The 19,316-nt window shown below is 41.4% G+C and overlaps 2 protein-coding genes across 2 annotated transcripts in view; one reads left to right on the forward strand and one right to left on the reverse strand.

Annotated features, from left to right (window-relative positions):
* The window catches only part of rad51 (RAD51 recombinase), a 7,264-nt gene extending 1,303 nt beyond the window's left edge, over positions 1-5,961 (forward strand). The window contains exons 4-10 of the mRNA XM_051409950.1: positions 887-1,004; positions 1,249-1,340; positions 1,879-1,973; positions 2,599-2,712; positions 3,833-3,962; positions 4,060-4,181; positions 4,526-5,961. Coding sequence (XP_051265910.1) covers positions 887-1,004; positions 1,249-1,340; positions 1,879-1,973; positions 2,599-2,712; positions 3,833-3,962; positions 4,060-4,181; positions 4,526-4,649 — 795 coding nt within the window. The 3' untranslated portion in view covers positions 4,650-5,961. The remainder of the gene's footprint in view (positions 1-886; positions 1,005-1,248; positions 1,341-1,878; positions 1,974-2,598; positions 2,713-3,832; positions 3,963-4,059; positions 4,182-4,525) is intronic.
* Positions 5,962-6,012: 51 nt separating this feature from the next.
* Positions 6,013-18,185, reverse strand: rmdn3 (regulator of microtubule dynamics 3). Its single transcript, XM_051409924.1, has 12 exons — positions 17,528-18,185; positions 16,473-16,662; positions 15,997-16,140; positions 14,290-14,635; positions 13,790-13,892; positions 13,432-13,492; positions 9,579-9,654; positions 9,392-9,469; positions 9,167-9,265; positions 7,806-7,859; positions 7,601-7,681; positions 6,013-7,268 (listed from the first exon to the last, which is right to left on the reverse strand). The coding sequence occupies exons 1-12, from the start codon at positions 17,727-17,729 to the stop codon at positions 7,209-7,211; spliced, it is 1,494 nt and encodes a 497-aa protein (XP_051265884.1). The 5' UTR covers positions 17,730-18,185; the 3' UTR covers positions 6,013-7,208.
* Positions 18,186-19,316: the final 1,131 nt, after the last annotated feature.

The following is a 19,316-nucleotide window of genomic DNA, read 5'->3' on the forward strand; positions in this document are numbered from 1 at the left end:
GTGTTTTTATTTTTGTAACACATTTATTTGTTTATTTACAGCTGCCACTTCTCCAGAACCACCCAGGAAAATCATCTTCTGATTAAGTCTGACAAACATGCAGTTGTTACTGTGATTTCAGTCATGTTAATATCGTGCTGTGTGCTTTTCAGTAGATGTTTCTCTTTTCTGCTCTCACAGTAATGCCATGCAAATTCACAACTGCGTCTCTGTGGTGTACAACAGGAAATACACACATACTAAAACTTAATTTGATTTCCATTTGGAAGTTTTCACAATAACAGGGTGTCTTTAGGGTCTTAGAACATCTCAAATCCAATCATCTAAATTGTAGGCCTTAAAATTTCTTCAATACGATTTTGACAGCTCTTAAAATGTAAAATTTGATTAATAAAAGTTATAGTTGCATTTTTCAGTCTCTGTTTAAATGTGTTTTGGAGAAAAGAATTGCATAACTTCATATCCTTGAAACTCTGTTGCCAGTACGGATGTAGAGTAGGTCTTAAATTGTGGTCATAATGCTCTTAAAAAGGTATTCAGTCTCAAATTTGACCCGTTGAAACCTGCAGAAACCCTGTACCACCCTGTTTGTGTACCCTGCGTTTCATTCAGAGGCAGCTCAACTGCTGTTTGGATTTTGTGAAACTGAGAGTCTGAATGATCGTAGTGGTCTGTGGAACAGTTAGTGGTATATGTTGACTTCCTCTTCAGGCCTGTAGGTTAAAAGTTTAAAAATGGTTTACAACATCAGCTAATGCTCCTGGGATATGATCTGACCTTACTGAAGACAATGTATCTGAAAGCACTTTAAGAGAACATGGCTGATTCTGTTTTTAAGGTAGCTCCTGTCTTTATTTATTCCCTTTCATTTGTCCTTCCCTCTCAGGCTGAAGCTGCCAAACTGGTGCCCATGGGTTTCACCACGGCTACCGAGTTCCACCAGAGGAGAGCAGAGATCATCCAGGTCTCTACAGGCTCCAAGGAGCTCGACAAACTCCTGCAGGGTTCGTAACATCTGGACTTGTTCCTCACCCAGAAATTCCAGACGCAGTGAAAATGTAGTTATGACAAAAAGTTGTTTTTATAAAGGTTACTTACTGCAGCTTTAAATGGTGGCCACCATCCACCACTCACCAGGCCAACCAGTGCTCCAAGGTCCTGTTCTCTGATGGCCGCGCCCCAGTGAACCGCGATGATAGTCTGACTGAAGTGATACGATGGTGATGTGACCTGCGCTTTCTCCTGCAGGTGGCATTGAGACCGGCTCCATCACAGAGATGTTTGGAGAGTTTCGGACAGGGAAGACCCAGCTGTGCCACACTCTGGCTGTCACCTGTCAGGTAGAGTCCAGACTGAGGGGTTGTACAATGTCATATGATCCTCTGTTTGTAGTTCACACTGTTGTCTTGATAAAATGCATCAGTTTTAGGTCATAAGCACCTGTAACAATCTAAAGACAGACAGGAAATAAGATTTCATCTCCTGGTATACAGAGTAAAGTTCCATATTGTTAATAATGACATTATGGAGATTAGAAAGAGCAGGGTTTTTCTCCGACCATGGCCTGAGTGACTCGTAGCCCTGTTTTCCTTTAAGTGCACTTTTTGTTGACAGGGCTCACAAGTCCATTTTATTTCTTGTTTTTTGGTTGTGTGGTTTTATTGATCTTTTATTTATCAAGGATATTTTTATATGTTTTTACATTCCAATGTCTGCATATTTTTCCGAATTAAAAGTCTGTTGCTCTTTAAAATGACAAAAATACTATTTATTGCAATTATTTCTGGGAAATGTATTGTTTATAAAGTGCACAATGATCACACAGGATCAGGGTCATGTGACTTGTTTACTACACTCAGTGGCTTTGTATGTTCACAGCTGCCCATCGATCAGGGGGGCGGAGAAGGTAAAGCCATGTACATCGACACAGAGGGAACCTTCAGACCAGAGAGACTCCTCGCAGTTGCTGAGAGGTGAGTCAGCATGTTTTCTTAATAGTACTTTAATTATTTGATTATTTCATCACTTTTCTGTTCCTGTTTGCAGTTCTTGTTTGTCCCCTCCCCTCTTAACGTGGAACAAGTCCATTTGTATAAGTTGCCTAATCAACTTGTTTATGCTACCATTTATTAAGTGGTAATTAAAAATAATAGATTGTAGAGGAAAAGCTCATCCCCCTAACTCAATGTAGTTCATTTGCTGAATATAATTTCATTAGAAATTGCCATTACTCAAAAAGACTGATGCAAACTGTTGCGTTCATTTTTTGGTTGAGCCAAACATTGGTTGTGTGCCAGGCCGTCATTGTAAATAAGAAAATGTTCTCAAGGTCTTACCTGGTAAGATAAAGGTAAAATAAATAAATAAAACACAGAGCCACATTCTGTATGGCTGTAACATGTTGTTTGTAGGAAACTGTTCCTTGGATTGAAAATGTATATGAAAATGAAAACCCACAGGTAATGCGCTAGTAAAGTGAAGGCATATAGAAACTCGCTATGATGTACAAACTATGCCCCAGTGTCGGCTGTGTCACAGATCGTCCTCCTGTCTCTGTGTAGAAGTGGGAAACTTGACGTGACCTCTCTCTGCTGTCAGGTACGGGCTGGTAGGCAGTGATGTTCTGGACAACGTGGCCTACGCCCGAGCCTTCAACACGGACCATCAGACCCAGCTGCTGTACCAAGCCTCTGCCATGATGGCTGAGTCCAGGTCAGTCACTAACCTGTCCTCCTGATCCTGGTTCTGCCAAGTTGGACATTACAAACAGTTGATCTTAACCCACCTTTATCCCTGAATGCAGAGCTGTAGCTGGGCAGTGAGCACCAATGATGGTGTTCTGGCAGGGTTCACACCTGGAAACACCTGGAAATTTAGAGACTAGTTTTCCAACCATGGAAACACCAGGAAATGGGTTTAAATCATCAAATATCCTAGAATTGTGTTATCCTGTAAAATGCCTACATTAACCGTAGGCACATGTGTGGTGTTAGGCTTCAAAGGACGAAGAAGCTGAACGGAAGAACATTTTAAACGCTCTCTTTTCATTGTGGCCATGTCGGTCAATGTAGCTGTTCACACAGACGCCGAGTGGATCGGACTTACAGCGATCTTTTCACCGTCGCAATGAAGCTGACACACTTCATCATTAAAAAAGTCAACACCAGGTCTACTGGTAAATAATATGATGGAAAATGATTTCTTAAAAGTAGTGTGAACCCTTTCTGGAAACAAATCCCCAGAGCTGTAAAGGAGCAGTCTCATCCCTCTCCTGCCTTCTGTCGCTGTACAAGCAGCAACGTCTGAGTTATTGAGTGAGGTACACAGTACAAACAGGGCCTCCCATCGTCACTGTATCAAAATCCATTCCTCATTCTTCATAAGTGTGTTGAGGTCGCCTCAGTGGGCTGTTGAGATGGACTGATCAGGGACAGAGTCTTTGTTCCTTCACACTGAAACCAACTGGTTTCATCTAGAACTGTGGGGAGAAGAGCTGTACAATTTTGGGGAACTCATTTAGGGTTACTATGGCACATATCAAGATATCTTTAAATGCATTTTCTATACTTTTTCCAAAGAGTAAAGGTCATTGTACAAGATTTAACATACAATAGAAAAATAAAAATTAGCTGATACAAATCAAACGGGGTAGCACTTTCTAATCACAGCAACAGCAGAAATGTTTGAGCTTGTTTCAGACAACAGTGTGAGCCACTGTACTTTTCCATGTGTCCCTGTATCAGCATGATGATTGTGTTCAGTGACAGCACTGTCCAGGCTGTAGTGTGTATCCCTGCAGTTAACACACACACTGTCTCTCACTGTGTGTCAGGTACGCTCTGCTGATAGTGGACAGTGCCACAGCTCTGTACAGAACAGACTACTCTGGCAGAGGCGAGCTGTCGGCCAGACAGGGACACCTGGGACGTTTCCTCCGCATGCTGCTCCGGCTGGCGGACGAGGTAGGCAGCTGAACGTCTATTCACTCTGAATCTAGTGCTGCATGTTAACCTCAGGGTTCAAACTGAGTTCTGTTGTCTCAATCCTATGCACCAACAGTTTGGCGTTGCCGTAGTGATAACCAACCAGGTGGTAGCACAGGTGGATGGGGCTGCCATGTTTTCTGCAGATCCCAAGAAACCAATCGGAGGCAACATTATGGCTCACGCCTCAACCACACGGTGAGTGACTTTATTACCCCTCCTGCGCGCCGCTGGGACAGAGGCGTTATGTTTTGGGGTATTTGCTCAAAGATGATTTTCATCTATTCTTGTGAATGCAATACGAACACCTCAAGGGAATTTCTTCAAATATTGCTCAAACGTCCAGTTGGACTTGAGGATAACCTGATTAGATTTTGGAGGTCAGAGGTCACTGTGACATAAAAGAAATTGGCCTTAACTCAAGAATTGATGCAGTCTATGATAAAACAGATGCTTAATGAGATACAGTGATGAAGTGATGTTTAAGCCCAAAGGTCAACTTCACTGTGACATAATGTCCTTTTTTGACCTTTGACCTTCAGTCTGTACCTGAGGAAAGGCAGAGGAGAGACGAGGATCTGTAAAATCTACGACTCGCCCTGCCTGCCGGAGGCCGAAGCCATGTTTGCCATTAACGCCGATGGAGTGGGTGACGCCAAGGACTAAGACAACTGTGTTGTGTTTGTGTGGTCTTGACCCGTACTACTGCCCTCACACAAAGCCTCAGACTGATGGGTGAGAGAGAGTCAAAGGTCCTGGGTTGTGTGATTTGGTTTGATGCTGATTGAGACAGAGTGGATAAGATGGTCCAGGCTGGAGCTCAGTGGTGCCACAGCAGACAGAGTGCTCATTCATACTGACGCTCATTGCACTCAACAGAGGAAAGTTGTGACATAGAATCTCATTATTACAGTACCTGTTCTATTATGAGACTACTTCATAGTTATTTTTTGTAATTATAACTTCTCATAATACTGAGAGCTTCATCACATCAAGATCCCAAATATCATCATTTACACTAAAGTCCCGCCCCTTTTTGCTCAGTGCTCCAATAAGAGTTGAGCAAGCTTCGGTCAACTTCTCCTTTCCTGTACTTAGATATGCTATGTGCTAGGCTAATCTACCGCATTTTGAAGATGGTTAGAAGATAAGTGGCATAGTGGCTTATTAGTTAGCTAATCTACATCAATGGTTACATAGGGACTTGCCAGCTAACTACAAAGCTAACAGTTGATGTAGATTAGCAAGATAGTTAGCTAGTGTTTGGCTAACTTGAGATGTGACTAATATATATACATATATATATATATATATGTCACTTTTATTCTAACATTCTTTAAAATGTACTTGTCTTTTTAACAAAGATTAGCCTAGCACATAGCAAATCTAAGAACAGGAAAGGAGGAAGCTGACCGAGGTTCCAAAAAGGATGGGACTTAGGGTGAGTCATGAAAAAATCTCATTAAAATGAAACATTTCTTACAAGATCTGTATCTCATAACTTAAAAAAATGTCATCATATCGCAACTTCTTAATCGCACCATTATTAGATCTTTACTGTTTGATTACAAAAACCCAGAAAAACGAAAGATCTCCTAATTCAGATGCTAACTCATATTTAGAGATTAGGTCTCCATCTTTTTTCTTTGTTGAATACAATGTGCCTGTAGTTTCAAAGCAAAAAAATATTTTGTAAAAACTATTTTAAATAGTTTGAGATCTTTTTTTTTCTTGTCTTTGTTGTTTTGGATGTGACAGTGAAATGTTTTGTGAGAATGTGGTTGAAATGCATTATTTAACAATGACGGCATAACTACAAAGCCATATTTTATATACCATAGTTTCTCAGATTACTAGAAAGCAATGTTTTCATCTGTTGCCTTCTACACTACTACTGGTATGTCCCTTTTCTGTTTGTTTTCCAGAACCTTCTGTATATAAGCTTTATAGCTAAATTAAAATTTGTTTTACCATTAAATTGACATTGTCATCATTTGGTTGTTAAAGACATTCAACCACAAATTGCATATAAATACAAAAAAATAATTTTATTCAGTTATCCATGTGTCAGTTTACAACAGCAGTGACTGCAAAATAAGAATAAAGGAATAGAAAGTGTCGTTAGATCACAAATAACCTGCTGACATCCTGCAGCTTTACTCTCACTCCCAGAAAATAGCAGGAATGTAAAAACACACTCAAAGTCCACAATCGGAACAATCGGGGTCCAAAACACAGGGATACTCTGCAGTCCCAACCCAACACAAGGCTTCATGCACTGTCCTTTACGTCAGTGGTTGCAGAGGTTCCGTGTGTGTGTGTGTGTGTGTGTGTGTGTGTGTGTAAATACTTCAATCTTACCACTACATCTACATGGTCATTTATCTCCACAAAACAAGAGCAACCCAGCAGAACAGTCAGAGTAAAGGGTATACAACACAAACTAGAACTAATAACTGAGATTAGATAGCTGTTTTTGTTGAAGTGATTTCCAAAGTCCTGTTTTACCTAAAGCTTTTAAAACATCCCTGATCGCACCGGACTACCAGCTCCGATTCCATTTCTTGGTTAGTGGATAATTGGTCACTGTCAGTTGCATTGCTAGTAGATTTTCAGACATGTTCCACTACCACCCTAAACTGAAATCATTCTCAAACAGCATATTGACTGCGTGGAAGCAGCTGTTACTCCTTATTGGTCCCCATATTGGAACCTCAGACTCAGTCATCTCTTACAAAATCTAAACTAAAAAGAAAGGTTGAACCACCCAAATAACATATCCAGTATCTAGCCATGTATATCTGTCTCTTGACTAGATACAGCGAGAGGGAAGTGTGTGTTTTGTAATTTGGGTGAATCCTGATCCTGAAACTCTTAAATAAGATGATTGTACTTAAAAGCAAAACCTAGTTGTGTTTAAATCAGATAAAAGACAAACCAATAGTTAAAAAACATTAAAGATACCATATATAATTCAATAAATATGACTCAATGATACTGACTCAATTTAGCCATATTAAAGTTTGCAGGAAATAAATAAACATCAATGAACTCCAGATCATTTCACAGTCACAATATGACAAAGATATCCACCAATAAAGGGAAAGGAGATGAGCGTGCAGTTTGTTGGGCACATCTGATCGAATGAGCACGGATTGGCGGCGTGACTAGCAAATCGGTGTGGAGTGGCTCCATCTGCTGGATCTCAGTAGGAAAAACAAGTGTTCAGATTTTTCTGTCAGTTAAGACTTGAAGCTGAGCCAGCAGTTTAGAGGTTTCTTCATCCTTGGAAATGAAGAAAAGGCAACAAAGGAAGGTGTTACGTGCACTTCAAGAGCAGACATTTTAGTTACAGTCTAATTTTAGTAAACCAAGTATAACATTTTAGTCAACCAAAAAGGGTTCATGAGGTTAGTTAGAGTCATGTTTTATTTAAATATCTCTTTAGAATTGCCAAACTCATTATATGGCATTCCCACCCCACACTGGTCTCAAGTCTGTAAATTCTTATGTGGCTCGTTTGCTCTCATTGTAATGTGCAGCTCTAAGCTCTGTACTCAGCTGTCAATGCTTTACATTTTTTGGTGAGTTCAAACAGGGCGAGTGTGTGCTCTTACATCGTTAGTGTTTGAGGGCATCTTCAGAGCCAGCTCAGTCCAGTTCGTGGCCTCAGAGATGTTTCCCAGGTCCTTGTGACACTACAAGTCAAACAACGTAATGGTTAGCGTTTACAGTCCGTACAATCACAATGTTGCCTTTAACCCAGTGGTTCGGAGCATTATTTAAATATTAAATGTGGGATCAGTGGGTGTGATGGCGTACCTTTGCGATGTAAAGCCTCACTGTCTTGGAAAAGCCAGGACTGAGCTCCTCTGCCTAAAGTTCATAGAGCACAAAGATTTCACATGAGAAACACTCTGCATGTCTATGCAGAAAATCAAGGCAAAATCAAAGGTCTGATGAAGGTGAACACCCTCGGAACGCAAAACCAAGTTTCTTTAATCCCACAAAAAAGCGTTATGGGACAGCAAGTGACAAGGGACAGACCACCAGCACCGTTTTAACCGGAATTTAAAAGCCTGACCAGGGCTGCTAATTAGCTTCAGCTAACATCTGTTGCATTTCTTCTCCTTATGTAACAATGTTTATCTGTATACCCCACCGTGAAATAAACAAGCAAATAAATGGGAGGGGTCAAAAAAACATATTCAATTGAAGGTAAAATATGCCTGGAAACTTTCTAGTGATTTGCCAAAAAACTGACAAAGACAATGTGATGCAATAAGTTTAGTGTGTAGTCCGGCAATGGATGAATGTCTACAGAGCGCTGCACTGCTGTATTCTTGTAGTCCAACCCAGTTAACATCTGTCTGGATTGTTACAGTGGTTTTTGGATTGTTGCAGAAAATAAGCTCTGTGGCGATCAAAGGTTTATGATACATTTTGTTCAGCACGATAACGCACACATTGAACACCACTTGTGGCTCAGAGGCAGAGCAGGTTGTCCCCTAATCGGAAGGTTGTTGTTTCGCTCCCCGGCTCCGGTATCCTTGAGCAAGATACTGAACCCCAAATTGCTCCTGATGTGCATCGGTGTGTGAATGTGTATGAATGAGGTAGATTCTGTTTGATGGACTTTGCCATCACTGAGTGTGTGTGAAAGGGTGAATGTGCCATGTAGTGTAAAAGCACTTTGAGTGGTCGGAAGACTAGAAAGGCGCTATACAAGTACAGGTCCATTTACCATTTACTTTTTTGAAGCAAAAATTCCGCTGGGGTAAAAAGATAATGGTGGGCTATAAACCAACTACACCACAGTCACATGACTTCAACGTCACCACCACTAAACTTCCAAGGAGTATAAACACAATGAGGCTGTAAAGGCAGACTAGTGAGTAGATAAGTTCTTTATACATTCATAGTATCACACAGACAGCGAGCTACCAGCTAGGGATTTATAGTCCCAACTTCAGACCCAGAAACGTCCCAAACACATTAAAATAAGAAAATATATAAAGACACAGTCACACACTTCCAGTGGCTTATAAGTGATGACTGAGAGGAATTATGTTTGTTTGAGTTTCTGCATTCTTCTCTTTTTTTTTAGGAAAGTCCTGCATACAATGCCTTTCACATGCACAATTAGAGTGACTCAGCAGAAATCCTCTACAGCTGGCTGGTACCTTGAGGAAGTTCTCGAGGGCGTCATGCAGTGTGGAGGTGGGGGGGTTCTGGTAGAGGGCAGCAGCCGCCTTCCTTTCCAGCCAGTCCAGAGTGGCTACCTGCAGAGACACAGACACACTACTGTCACAAAAACCGCAAACTCCCTGGGACAGTCTTGAATTAAGTACTTAGAGTGTCCACAGTATTGATATTTGTTTGGATGATGACGTCTGCAACCGTCTTACCTCGTAGCACCACCTGCCGAGCAAGTAGTAACACATGGGGTCATCGTCTCTGAGGGCCAGTGCACAGTCCAAATGCTCCTGTGGAGAAATACACTCATATGTCATATGCTGTACACAACTATAATAATAAAATAAATGTTGGCTAAATACAAAATATGTGGACATATACTAGTTGTGCCTGTGTTACCTTTAATATGTGGCTGCTCTTCAGTTTGCTATGCATGCTCTCATGCTGGGAGGTCAGTCCTGTCAGCACAGCAAACCTGGAGACAAAAACAGTTTGTCATCAACATCTTAAAAAGCCCACTCTTGACCCAGGGGTTTTAGCCAACTATAGACCAATCTCTAACCTCCCCTTCCTCTCTAAGATTCTGGAGAAAGTAGTCAGCAAAGAGTTGTGTGACTTTCTACATAACAATAGTTTATTTGAGGATTTTCAGTCAGGATTTAGAGTTCATCACAGCACAGAGACAGCTCTGGTTAAAGTTAATAATGACCTTCTGACTGCTTCTGACAATGGACTTGTCTCTGTACTTGTATTATTAGATCTTAGTGCTGCATTTGACACCATTGACCATAATATTCTTTTACAGTGACTTGAGCATCAAATTGGCATTAAAGGAACCGCACTAAGCTGGTTTAAGTCATATTTATCAGATCGCTCGCAGTTTGTACATGTTAACGATGAATCTTCAATAAATACTACAGTTAGTCATGGAGTTCCACAAGGTTCTGTACTTGGACCAATACTATTTACTTTATATATGCTCCCTTTAGGCAACATTATTAGGAATCACTCCATTAACTTTCACTGTTATGCAGATGATACACAGCTATATCCATCGATCAAGCCTGATGAAATTAATCAATTATCTAAATGTCTTAAGGACATGTTTGTAATGTTTTGCAATTTTTTTATGTTAAACTCATTAAAAAATGAAATTCTTGTACTTGGCCCCAAAAACCTTAGAGACTCACTGTCTAAAGATATAGTTACTCTAGATGGCATTACCTTGGCCTCTAGCACCACTGTCAGGAATCTTGGAGTTATCTTTGATCAGGATTTATTTAATTCCCACATAAAGCAGACCTCTAGGACTGCCTTCTTTCATTTACGTAATATTACAAAAAATAGACACATCCTATCACAGACAGATGCAGAAAAACTAATCCATGCATTTGTTACTTCAAGGCTGGATTACTGCAACTCTTTATTATCAGGTTGCCCCAATAAGTCCATTAAAACGCTCCAATTAATTCAGAACGCTGCAGCACGAGTACTGACAGGAACTAGAAAAAGAGATCACATCTCTCCTGTACTAGCTTCTCTGCACTGGCTCCCTGTAAAATGTAGAATAGAATTTAAAATCCTCCTCCTCACCTACAAAGCTCTTCATGGTCAGGCCCCTTCATATCTTAAAGAGCTCATAGTACCCTATTACCCCACTAGAACACTGCGTTCTCTGAATGCTGGACTACTTGTGGTTCCTATAGTCTCTAAAAGTAGAACAGGAGCCAGAGCCTTCAGTTACCAAGCTCCTCTCCTGTGGAACCAGCTTCCAGTTGTGATTCGGGAGGCAGACACCCTCACCACATTCAAGAGTAGGCTTAAGACATTCCTCTTTGATAAAGCTTATAGTTAGGGCTGGATCAGGTGAGTCCTGAACCATCCCTTAGTTATGCTGCTATAGGCCTAGACTATCGGGGGATTTCCCATGGTGCACTGAGCTCCTCTCTTCCTCTCTCTCTCTCTCTCTCTCTCTCTCTCTCTCTTTTCTTTCTGCACTCATTCATGTTCCATTAATTCATGTTCCATTAATGCATGTTACTAACTTCACTTCTTCCCCAGAGTTCTTGTGCTTTCTCATCTCGCAGGTTCTCATGGATCCTGGTGGAGCATCATGCCATGGTCCTGCTTGACTGCCATTGCCAATATCACTGATATTAGTGTTATTATTAGGGCAAGCGACCGCTGGAGGTCCCTATTGTTTTTGCTTCGTTTCTTCTTACCTATTATTATTATTTTTAGCACTTTTGATTGCGTTTTTGCCCCCCTGAACATATACAAAAAGTCAATTTTATTGGCAAAGTTGTCAGGCCTGGTGAAAAATTTGATATTCTATGCGTTGCTTTCCGGTTGTCCACTAGGTGGCGCTACTATCATAAAAAATGCGTTAAGCTAATAACTTCTGTATAGTTTGTCACACATTCACAAACCTTGTATCCACGCGTTCAGTGAATGGAGCTGAATCTCCCCATATAGGCCACGCCCACTTCCGCCTATAATTTTTCTCCGCTAGAGCGCGAAATGTCCATAAACTACTTTTCCGTGTTCCCCCATGCGCTTTGTCCGATTCACACAAAATGTTTCACGTAGCATCTGAGGACCCTCATAATAAAAAAGTGATTAAAAGAATTTTGATATTTCAAAAAACCAGCACGTTATAAAATTAGCACTTCCTGTGGATTTTTCGTCAAAAAAGGAAGTGGACCATTTCTCCACACTGGTATGTCCAATTGACACCAAACTTGGGTCCATAGTTCCACATGTCTTTCTTAGGCATCGTGCACAATTTCAGGCCATCGCCACAAGGTGGCGCTCTTTAAAATGAAGAAGTTTATATCTCTACAACGGTATGTGTGATTACGATGAAACTTGGTACAATGCTTCCCCATGGCTCCCTGAGGCTCACTAAAAATGTGTCAACAATCCACCACTAGGTGGTGGTCTGGTGGCATGGTAAATCACTGTGCGGAGACCGTAATAGTTATGAATATGAAATTCACAGGGCACGAGTAGACAGGTGCCTGTAGCTTACATACCAAAAATCGTGTTTGTCGTGTTTGTAGCGCCTCCTACAGGATAAAAAAACAGCAGCCCTGGCGCCACGTTTCACCAATATGTACGAAACTCGGTAGGCACGTGTAACATGCCGGGACGTACAAAAAAGCCTCTTGGACCCATGCCCCAAACCCCAGAGGAAGTCGGCCATTTTAATTTTAATTTTCACTTTCGTTGTATTGGAACGAACTCCTACTAGGGAATTTATCGGATCTACTTCAAAATTCGTCAGTACAGTCAAAAAATGGTGCTGATTTAAAAAATGTGCTATTTGAGACTGTACGTTGAATTCTGTGGTCATACAAACTGAAAAGTTGAGCTATTTGTGACTGTACATCAAACCACGTGCCAGTGACAACTTGTCGATTTCAGCCGATTCGCCATAAAATAGTGCTCATAACTTCAGTGTGCCATGTACAATCTCCAATAAACTTAATATATTCTGAAACAGTTTTGCTCTGAACACGTCCTCATAACTTCAGTGTACGTGGTCCAATCTCAATGAAACTTCAAGTGTTTGATAACAGTCTCGCCTTGAATATGTCTACATGACAACATTCAGACACAGTGATAGCGCCACCTACTGGCAACAGGAAGTAAGCATGGCGATTTTTTGAGCTGATTTCCGTGAGATTTTCATGTTGTGGTCCGTACGTGTTACGACTGCACGTGACGCGGCCGCAGCACGCCCCGAGTTGCGTGGAGTGCGAGGTCCCGCTCAACGCTGCTTGCAGCTTTAATTATTATTATTATTTTTATTATTATAAGTATTATTATTGCTACGGTACTGTTGTTACTGTTGTCACTGCTCATTGTCCCCCATCGTTGCTGTTGTCATGTTCATCATCATCATCAGCCACTACTATTAGTGTCTGTCTGTCTCTCTGTCTGTCTCTCTCTCCCTCCCTCTCTCCCTCGTCGAGGCAGACGACCACCCACCTAGAGCCGAAGGATCTGTCCTAGGTTTCTGCCTTTTAACAGGCAGTTTTTCCTTGCCCTTGTCTCCAAGGTCTTGCTCATGGTGGTACTGTTGGGTCTCTGTAAATAATGTTATGAAGAGTTCAGTCTAGACCTGCTCTATTTGAAAAGTGTCCTGAGATAACTTCTGTTATGAATTGGCGCTATACAAATAAAATTGAATTGAATTGAATAAAGCCAAATATAAGCTGTAGTTCAGTGTTTGTGGTGTTCATATTACCATTTGTGACACTCAGCATTCAGGCCGTTCTTCTTCAGGGCCAGCTCCGCTTCCTCCCGACCTGCAACACCAGCTCACAGTTCAGTGACAAAAACTCAGTTTGGAGGTGAAAGTCCTCTTTTATTGTCCAACATCTTCTGGTGCTCATGAGTGAGGCAGGAGCTTTCAGTCAGTCAGTCTGCTTCTGTTTTTGTTCGCTATATTCCAAACTCTGACCTACCGTAAACCTTTTTTCATCCTTTTTATTTCAGTGTCTTTAATTAGTTCACTCCATTTTGTGTTATGCTGATATAATGCTCTGTTTGGGATAAAGAGTTACTATAATCATTCTATCAGTGTGTGTGTTAGTGTCCATTACCTTGCTGTGCGTAGGTTTTCTTCTCTTGCTTGTCCTCAGTGGACTCATACATATCGCTGTAAGCCCGAGCCAGTCGCCATAGAAACTCCCTGCTGTCTCCATACTGCGGGCACAGGTTCAGAAAAACACCAGTTAGTGTTCAGAGTAATTCATCTTCCTGTAATCAGTTGGAAGTGAGATTACTGGTTACTGACAATGACAGTGCTGTCAGCAGAAACATGCAGGATGCTGGATGAAGCATTGTGCACCACACTGCATTATGGACTTACTAACTTGGTACCTAATAGGAAAAGAGCTGAATACAAAGACTTTCATAACTTCAAATTAAGTGTAAATATGTGTGTATCAAGCATGTATGCTGTCCTTTGTTGTGTGCTATATGAAGTATATATATATATAAATAACTGTATTGCATTATTATTATTTTTATCTTTATTATTATTATCAGTAGTAGTTAAAGTACTAGTTTACGTCATGTGAGCATAGAGTGTGTCCCTCACCTCTGCTCTGTTGTCCAGCAGCAGGCGGAAGCCTTCTGCCTTTAAACTGGCATCTCCTGTGTGGAGGATGTCACTCTGAGCCAGGAGGAGAGCCAGCTCCCCACTGGGGACTTCAGTCACCAGCTGCAGCCTCCCCTGATCTTCCTCCTCCTCCTCATCCTCCTCCTCTAGCCCCCTGTCCTCCTCCTCCTGGGAGTCTTCCTGGCGGAGGGTGAGGACAGTGGCACAGCTCCTGTCCTCCTCTTCCTCAGACTCCTGTTCAGGTTCCCGCTCGCCCTCCTCTTTGTCCGTGTCCCGATCCGTGTCCCGATCCGTGTAGTCTGACTCAGCGTAGGCCGTTGAGTACCTGGGATACACATGGAGATCAGCACTTTTTTATTTGGTGATTTTAAATGATTCATGATGACTTCTGCTTTAGTTTTCGGTAAATTTAAAATATAAAGAAAATATATTTCCCTCTCTGTCCTCTAGCGGTATCGCTCTATGCAGATAGTTTTGTTATCAGTAGCTTACAGTATCTGTCTTATGGTGTGTTCACACAGAAAGCAAATCAAATGTTTTGCATGAGTAGATTACATACAAAGTCAATGCAAAGACAAATTCTGAAAATATGTGTCTGTTATTGGATTCTAGCTCTCGGTTTTACTTTACTGTGAAACAAGTTAGCATTGCCCTGATCCATTAGAACTCCATTCAGAAACATTTTACAAGTTGTGTGTGTGTGTCATCTTGCAGACAGACCCGACAAAGTATGAATTCAGACTTTTTACAAATCGTCATCATGATGTAGTTATTTCGGCATCATTTTAATCTGTTAAATGTTAAATCCCAGTATATTTTGGACTCATACGACCATAGTATACAAGATTAAAGGGCAAATAATGTGTGTGAACACAAATGATCCAGTGAGTAAACTCACCATAAAATTCACTCACAGCATTGAAAAATTACATTTAATTTCAACATACTGTTAATGTTAAGGACACAAGCTGGGGTCTAATTTTAGTGTCAGAATCCTAACCTGGACAAGTAGGGTTAATAATTACTGAAATGGCTAGATATCACCAAAGGTAAGGTAATAAACCCTTTAACTGTGCTTTACACTCTCTTGGCACCTGATAAGGCTTCAAACTCATGTATCGGTTACTCCAACCAGCCTTCCTGGATTGGATTTCATCGTCTCCCCAGTACCTGAAACATGCCTACACCAACACAGTCCCTCGCATTTTTTCAGCATAGTGCAATTTTTGTTTTAAACACCCAGTAGGAATAAATGTCAGTCAGTCACTTAGAATTAACCCCACATGGCACTAGTTAACCGTCTGTAACGGTCTTAGAGATTAACACGAATTAGCTGATGAAGCCTATTAGAACTGCCCACAGTTGTATTAAACCTGGACTCAGCCTGACCTGGTCCTGCACAATGTTAGATTACTACTGGACTCATCCAGTGGTAGGTGAATTTCGTATGTATGCCCTTTAAAGCTGCACTGATCAATATTTTTAAAGTGGCAATAGATCAAATGACAATGAAATAGAGCAACAATTCATTACCGCAGCTATAAAAAAAAACGAACTGCTCATCAATCATGTACATTATGTAGAGATGGGGCCACCAGAAACACAATATAAACACTATGCACATACACATACAACATATCACACATAACAAGCCAGCGTACTGCTTTTTAACAAAACAAGACATACCCTCCTTCGCTGGTCTCTTCATACGTGCTGGCCATGCCCTGGCTGGCAGTAAAGTAGATGGAGCTGGAGCTATTGGAGTCTGTGCGCTCCCTGTGGGCGACGTGGCGCCGTCGACGCACCCGCTGACTGTCCTCCACTCCCTTTCTGGAGGAGGAACACGCATTTGACAAACAACACCAGCAATCTCCCACTCCTAACCACCAGAAAAACTTTAAAAACACACTGAATAGGAACATAACCTTTTGAGGCTCAGTGTTCCCTTCAAAATCAATAACCCGACCGTGGACTACTGCTTGGGTCCACAGGGGGTGCCAGAACCAACACAAAATGAAAGTTCCCTGTAGGGGCTTTAAAGATATATTATGCCTTTATTGATTGACATACGATTGATTCTGTTGTAATGGCCATCCAAAAAATGACTATCTGGTATCATCCAGTAGGGCAGCTGCTGTACAGCTCACCACACTCTCACTCACTTGACATCCTGGATGATCTGCAGGGCGATGTCCTGCAGGCCGCCCCTCAGCTCGGCCACCTCTGATCGCAGCGAGGACACGCAGTTCAGCACCTGGTCCAGCTGGTTCCTGAGCTCCAGCTGCTGCTCTGGGGACAGGCCCTGAACCACCGCCTCCACCGCTGCCAGAGCCTGCTGCTGGGCCTCTGCCTCTGGAGGAGACAGGGACACAGAACACCTGGGTTTGGACTTGTTTGCAATTTAGTCAATCTAATCTAATCAATATCAATAAAGTGTAGTCCAATCCCTAACATTTCTTCCACTCTCCAGACATCAATATCGATCCATCCATTTGACTATGTCCCCCTGCTTATCCAGGTTGCTGTGGCAGCAGTCTTTGAAAGGTAGCCCAAACCTTCTCCCTACCTACCCTACACAGCTCCTTCAACTTGCAATGCTAGGTAAGGTCATGACTCCAGGCCTTTTACTTAATTCTTATTTCTTATTTCTATACAACAAGCCTCAAAACAAACAAATCAAACCAAATCCAGGGATTGTGGTATGACATGTCCTGTTATTTACCAGTTAAATGCAATCTAATCTAACTCAAACAGTGTACATATAGAACACACAATCTCTGTGTACTGGTATTTTCTTGTATTCATCTACTTATTGCATTGTTGTTAATGAATAATACTTTTATGAGATGTATTCTTAATGACTTGTATTTTTTTCCTTTTTTTAAAGATTGTGTTTGTTGTTTTCAAATTATTAACGCTTTGACAATCATTGTTTCTACCATTCATGCCAATAAAACATTACACTGAAACTGATTACTATCATCTGCAGTTGGACCTAACTGCAATGCATTTACCTCTCATGTGGTACACATGACCCATCATCATAACTGACAAGTTTCAAACCCATGAAAAAGTACATTTGATAGAGGGAAGGGAACCAATCATCTCTCTCTCTCTCTCTCTCTCTCTCTCTTTAACTCTCACATACATACACACACACACACACACAAACATCTCCCCAACAGGCTGCTGACAGTGCCAGGCAGAGCAGACCCACCCTGTGCATCCAGCGTGTCCCGCAGCAGCGTTGCTCCGTCCGCCCCGTCACACAGCCGGGGAGCTGGCCGGGCCTCCAGCGCCACTCTCTGGCTCTTTCTCCGGCTGATCTCTCTGTAAATTATGAAGGCAATCAAGCCCAAACCGGCCGTAGCTCCGACAGCAAGCCCGATTAACCCGTTCCTTCCGAGCGGTGCGTTCATTTCTCCACACTCCGCACACGCAGGTCGTTTATAAAAAACGGTATTAGCGTTAACGTCAATTACTTGGAAATGCCACTTTCACATGTCAGCCGCCATGGCTGCCCGTATCTGAGGATGACAACACGACCCGAGCCTCTTCACGTAAATGCTCTCCGTTCTCAAACAACACGGGGTTCGCTCACTGCTAGCACGTTAGCCTAATGGCATTAGCCTGTCGCTGTTACGGCGTTGACTGGCTAATAACAGTGACGACTTTTTAAGCTAAAAGCTTGACGCAAATGTTAAAAATGTCCTCTCAGACCACCTAGGGGTATATATTTCACCGACACTCAAAACGAGTCCGCTTACTTGATATGAAGAAGTGAAAGTGATAGTAGGCTAGCAGCAGTGATGCTATGAAATATACAACGCAACACCTCATCAGCACCACCTATGTCAACGAGGCTAGCGCGTGGGGACACAACTTCCGGTTTCACTTTACAAAATAAAAGGTGAGAGCTGGTATGGAAACCCATAGACTATACATATCTATGTGGAAACCCATTTCCGGCAAGAATATAAAATATATACACCGTTACAAAAAGTTAGGCATTATAACAATAAAGGTACTAATGAATGTCTGAATTAGGAAATACTCAGTCACAAATATAAGATAATATGCCAAATGTATAAGAGCAAATCAAACGTCTGACTGACTAAATCCAAGGTAGGTACATTTATTATGATATACTAAACCAAAATTATGAGTTACTAAATTAAAAAAATGACTTTCCAAGTCAAGTGCATGTATTATGAAATATTGAATCACAATAACAAGATAGTATGTAAAAGTTTTAACAATTTTTGACAGGCCCCAAATGCTCCAGAAACATGAGGTCAAGGAAATATGTGAAGGAGCATTCATAGGACAACCACAGTGCTAATACAATCCAACTGCACTCACACCAGGCTTTTATTTTGGAAGAAAAGTGCAGTTCCAAACTCAATTTCCCGTCAAAAACAGAATCCCACCTCCTGTTTTATAATTTATACCCAGGGTACATTTAACCACACATAGGCAGTAATAACAAATTCCACAATGGGGGGATTTAGCAAAACAACCTTTATGTAAATAATATTTTGTTATGGTGATGATATCATTAACTAGAAAGTCAATAGGCTTGTTCTTCAAAGTCCAAAACTGGATAGATGTGTTTAAGAGGAAATCTTTATTTACAGATTTCCACAAGTTTTGGATGGTGTCATGAGGATGAAACATGAACTCATTTGGTGAAGGATGGTCCAGCGTATCCTCTGCTCAAGGAGATAAGAAAGGAAGCATTGAGCACCTTTCCTTTAGAGAATTCAAACAGCTCTTAAAATGGCTGCCACTTCCTAAACTACAAAGACTATTTGAGTCTCTTTCTTATGCAGTTGCAAAATCGTGCTTTTATACCTTTAATGTTGTTGACATTATGCTTACATGGTGCATGTTCTTGGTATATTCATGGGGCAGCAAAAACGTTTGAAAAGTCTCTGCAATGGAATAAGCTTGCATGTAAAGAGGAACATTTTATGAAGGTCAGTAACCAGTTATCTTCTTTCTGT

This window comes from Dicentrarchus labrax, unplaced genomic scaffold (assembly GCF_905237075.1).
Source record: "Dicentrarchus labrax unplaced genomic scaffold, dlabrax2021, whole genome shotgun sequence".
In the NCBI taxonomy this organism is placed as follows: domain Eukaryota; kingdom Metazoa; phylum Chordata; class Actinopteri; family Moronidae; genus Dicentrarchus; species Dicentrarchus labrax.

What these genes read in the sequence shown, in the direction of transcription:
- rmdn3 (XM_051409924.1), bottom strand. Translation starts at nt 17,729, where the DNA reads ATGAACGCACCGCTCGGAAGGAACGGGTTAATCGGGCTTGCTGTCGGA. An exon ending in AGAGCAGCCACATATTAAAG is followed by an intron (nt 9,470 to 9,578) that starts GTAACACAGGCA and finishes ATTTCTCCACAG; the next exon opens with GAGCATTTGGACTGTGCACT. An exon ending in TGCCCTCAAACACTAACGAT is followed by an intron (nt 7,269 to 7,600) that starts GTAAGAGCACAC and finishes TTCATTTCCAAG; the next exon opens with GATGAAGAAACCTCTAAACT.